Source organism: Scophthalmus maximus, chromosome 17 (assembly GCF_022379125.1).
Source record: "Scophthalmus maximus strain ysfricsl-2021 chromosome 17, ASM2237912v1, whole genome shotgun sequence".
Taxonomy (NCBI): Eukaryota; Metazoa; Chordata; class Actinopteri; order Pleuronectiformes; family Scophthalmidae; genus Scophthalmus; species Scophthalmus maximus.
This window is the reverse complement of record NC_061531.1, coordinates 2,469,012-2,472,335: the sequence shown is the minus strand read 5'-3', so window position 1 is coordinate 2,472,335 and position 3,324 is coordinate 2,469,012. Positions and strand designations below refer to the sequence as shown.

The 3,324-nt window shown below is 48.3% G+C and overlaps 1 protein-coding gene across 1 annotated transcript; it reads right to left on the bottom strand.

Moving 5' to 3' along the window:
- Positions 1 to 640: 640 nt before the first annotated feature.
- On the bottom strand, positions 641 to 3,101 carry hoxb13a (homeobox B13a). The gene is made up of 2 exons (XM_035615299.1): positions 2,079 to 3,101; positions 641 to 1,001 (listed from the first exon to the last, which is right to left on the bottom strand). The coding sequence occupies exons 1-2, from the start codon at positions 2,803 to 2,805 to the stop codon at positions 754 to 756; spliced, it is 975 nt and encodes a 324-aa protein (XP_035471192.1). The 5' UTR covers positions 2,806 to 3,101; the 3' UTR covers positions 641 to 753.
- Between the last annotated feature and the right edge of the window lie 223 nt (positions 3,102 to 3,324).

The following is a 3,324-nucleotide window of genomic DNA, read 5'->3' as shown; positions in this document are numbered from 1 at the left end:
TGAGTGAACTAAAGAAGCTGCACTTGTGGAGTGTTCACAAGGCTCTACTCAGGCCTGTGAAATGAAAGAAGGATATGGAGATACGTTGTTGTGGTGATGTGGGAGACGGAGGCCAGATCCAAACACCAATTCACGGTCCCATAAACACACTTCGCGGGTATCGACTTTCAGTCTTCGACATGGGCCAAACGCGCATTTGTTTCCAAACGTGACGAGCGCACAGTGAATTGTCGGGGCAGCGTATACACACACCAATCCAAACTTCCCTGTTTTCATATGGATGAAGTTAAAGATATAAGACCTAGTTAGGATTAAAAGAATTTATTTCGATTACGGGTTTACAAGCGTTATAAACAATATTGACAGCATAATAATGTGTTTTTCAGCTATTGGCTACTGGTCACGCACAAAGACAAACAGTAAAACACTGACAGTTGACAGACAGTTAGATCGAAGCAGGCAGGGAGCTGCTGTATTTACAGGAAGCCTCTGACAGGAAGGCCAGAGGGCTTTGGTTTTTTTCCTTTAACTTATTTTGTCCTTTTTGTCCTTTCTCATTGTCTTTGTTTTTGTCGCTCCTTCCATGTTTTTGACGCACGCGCGTATGCACTGTCCTGGTTTTACACGTCACATTTTATAATTTCTCTCTCTCTTTTTTTGGCTTTTCACTCGGTTGATTTTTTTTTTTTATGTATACAAGTCAAACATAGCCAGTTCAGTCGCCGACTCGTCCAAACAGAAGTGACCCACATGCTACGGCGCGCTGGTCTTCACTTTGGCCACGAACTTCTTCTCCTTCACCCTCCTGTTCTGGAACCAGATGGTGATCTGCCGCTCCGACAGGTTGGTCGCGGCCGAGATCTTCCTCCTCTTGTCCTTGGTGATGAACTTGTTGGCGGCGTACTCTTTTTCCAGCTCCTTGAGCTGGACCTTGGTGTACGGTATCCGCTTCTTCCGGCCACGGCGGAACGGCGAGCCGTCGTGCTGGTGCGCCACCACATCTGTTTGACCGAGAGAAGAGGACACAGGCGGGTTTTCTACGGGCGCACACCGGGATTCATTTCTCATTCACCCACTCCACACTCCTCGGTTTACAGGCATATACAATGGGAAATGGCGCTTTCTGAGGCGTCGTGCTCGGAGCTAGACAGACAGGCAACATGTTGGATGTTGGCTGCCAGCAGCACCTGCACTATAGTGTCCTTGAATACAGTGCAGTCTAAATGTTTGTGCATCCAAATGCGAATAGGCAATAGTTGGTGTAAAAATAAATTGAGCTGCCCCATGTGATAGTCTTATTAAATTATGCTTGTGTTTACGTTTATTTTGTCTTTAAAATGAAAATGCAGAGAAAGTATCATGGTCCAACATGTGAATGTGCCAGATTTAGCCTGCATGCCACTCGGGTTGATCTAGAAAACAAAATCAAAAATCAGGTGACTGATGTTCATATTGTGATATAATACTCGCCACCATGATGAATTAAAAGTATCAACACAATGATTCCAAAGAGCTGGATTCAAATTTGTTAGTTTTTTTAAATACGAGTTCACTTCTGATTCATGGTTAAATCTGGCACATTCAGATGTTGGACCCGAGTACGCAAACTGTACGCCTATCAACTACAGTAGCAAATGAAAAAGGCACAGTTCGCCTCTGAGTGATCATATGGTGAATCTGTGATATATGTGATGTGTATGGTATATCTGTGTGATGGTGTAGGCTCCAAACAGCTCGTATTGTGTTGTGGTGGACAGAATTATTTCAAACATGATTAACATCAGTTTCTGCATCAAGCACACTGCTTGTATGTCTATCGCAGACAATTAAAAAAAAACATATTAGCCGAATTATGCTATACTTTTGTTCAAATCTATGATGACTAAATTGAATGTATCTGAGTAAGTTAAATCAGATTTGGTAAAAACATTGCTAAAAAATAGTTTCGAATTAAATGTGTCACTTTCCGCCAAATATAGTGAAGATGTTGCTTGTACATCATTCCTAATTCATTTAAATGGTTCCCGTCTACTGAGATGGTTTTAAATGAGAATATTAAAAAAAAAAACGTATATTACCAGCTAGAGCGGACTTCCAGAGGTGCCCGGCCTGCCCCTGGTCCTTAGAACAGTACATCTGTCCCCCCCAGCCGTTGGTCAGCGCCCAGGGTTGGTAGCTGTCCATGGGGAGCAGGGTGTCATGGCGCGGCTCCCCGGCGCCCAGCGTTTGGACCACCGACACGTCCAGGTAGCTGGCCATGGACTGGTATGGGCTCGGGTAGCCGTGATAAAAGGCGAACTCCTTGGCCCGGTGGTTCGGGTATTCGTCAGAGTTCACCGTCGTGTCCATGTACTGCGAGCTGAGCGCGGCACCGGCCGCCTGGGTACACGACTTGAGAGAACCCCGCCCCATCCTGCATGGGTAGTAGCCGTTACCAAAGTAGCTGTACGGTAACGCAGTGGCGGCGGAAGAGCTCTGGTGCGGCACGGCGGCCACCGGACACGGTCCGGCCGTGCACTGTTTCCCCGAAGACGCGCCGGTCTCGCCGGAGCCGGAGGCGGACACGTCCACTGTGGAGTAGCCAGCTGAGGAGTGCACCAGGCCGGATGGGTGGCCGCCCAGAGCAGCCGCGGCCGCCGAGTGGGCCATAATGTTGCGGCATTGGCTTGCCGCTGTGGCTGCAGCAAAGTTGCTGCTTCCCACCAGCCCCTCCATGTTCTTGTTTAGGTCGTCCAGGTTGTTGTCATACAAAAACATCACCGTGTCCCCTGGCCAGCGAGGGTTTAAAACCAAGGAGGCTGTCATATGCGCTACTTTTCCCGGTCAGACCCCTGTTCGTCTCCGTTTCCTCTCAGAATTTGTCCGGATCTGTAGCTGCTACATTTGTTAGTGATGTGAACTGGTGCGTATTATTCGTCTGTACGACTGGCTCTCCTGCCCACATACACAGCCCAGGTAATTCACATGTACCGTCACGCGCACTGCCTTAGCACGCGCGCACTGCCTTGCTGCACCATTTAGTGACGGCGCTCGCTCGCTCGCAGGCAAAGACTCCGGGTAACCAAGCCGGACCTCCAGTTACATCCCAGCCGCAACCTTGACGCAACAAGCCCCCAGGACCAGGAGAGGAGGGAGGACGCGTGTCCATTGGATGAGACCGGATGACCACGTGATGGGACAGGAGCTGGAAAAAAGAGTAGAGACTTGTTGGGGACTGTCAGGCAAAGATAAATATTTTTATGAGATTGGAGCTGTGGCACGAGAAGAGCATGAGCAGATTCGGTTCAGCTTCCTTATTGTGCTGCTTTTCTTCATTATATCAAA

Excerpts from the sequence above, each read along its gene's own strand:
- hoxb13a (XM_035615299.1), bottom strand. The coding sequence starts at position 2,805 with ATGACAGCCTCCTTGGTTTTAAACCCTCGCTGGCCAGGGGACACGGTG. Across the intron at positions 1,002-2,078 it reads CTGGAAGTCCGCTCTAGCTG|ATGTGGTGGCGCACCAGCAC; the intron begins GTAATATACGTT and ends TCGGTCAAACAG.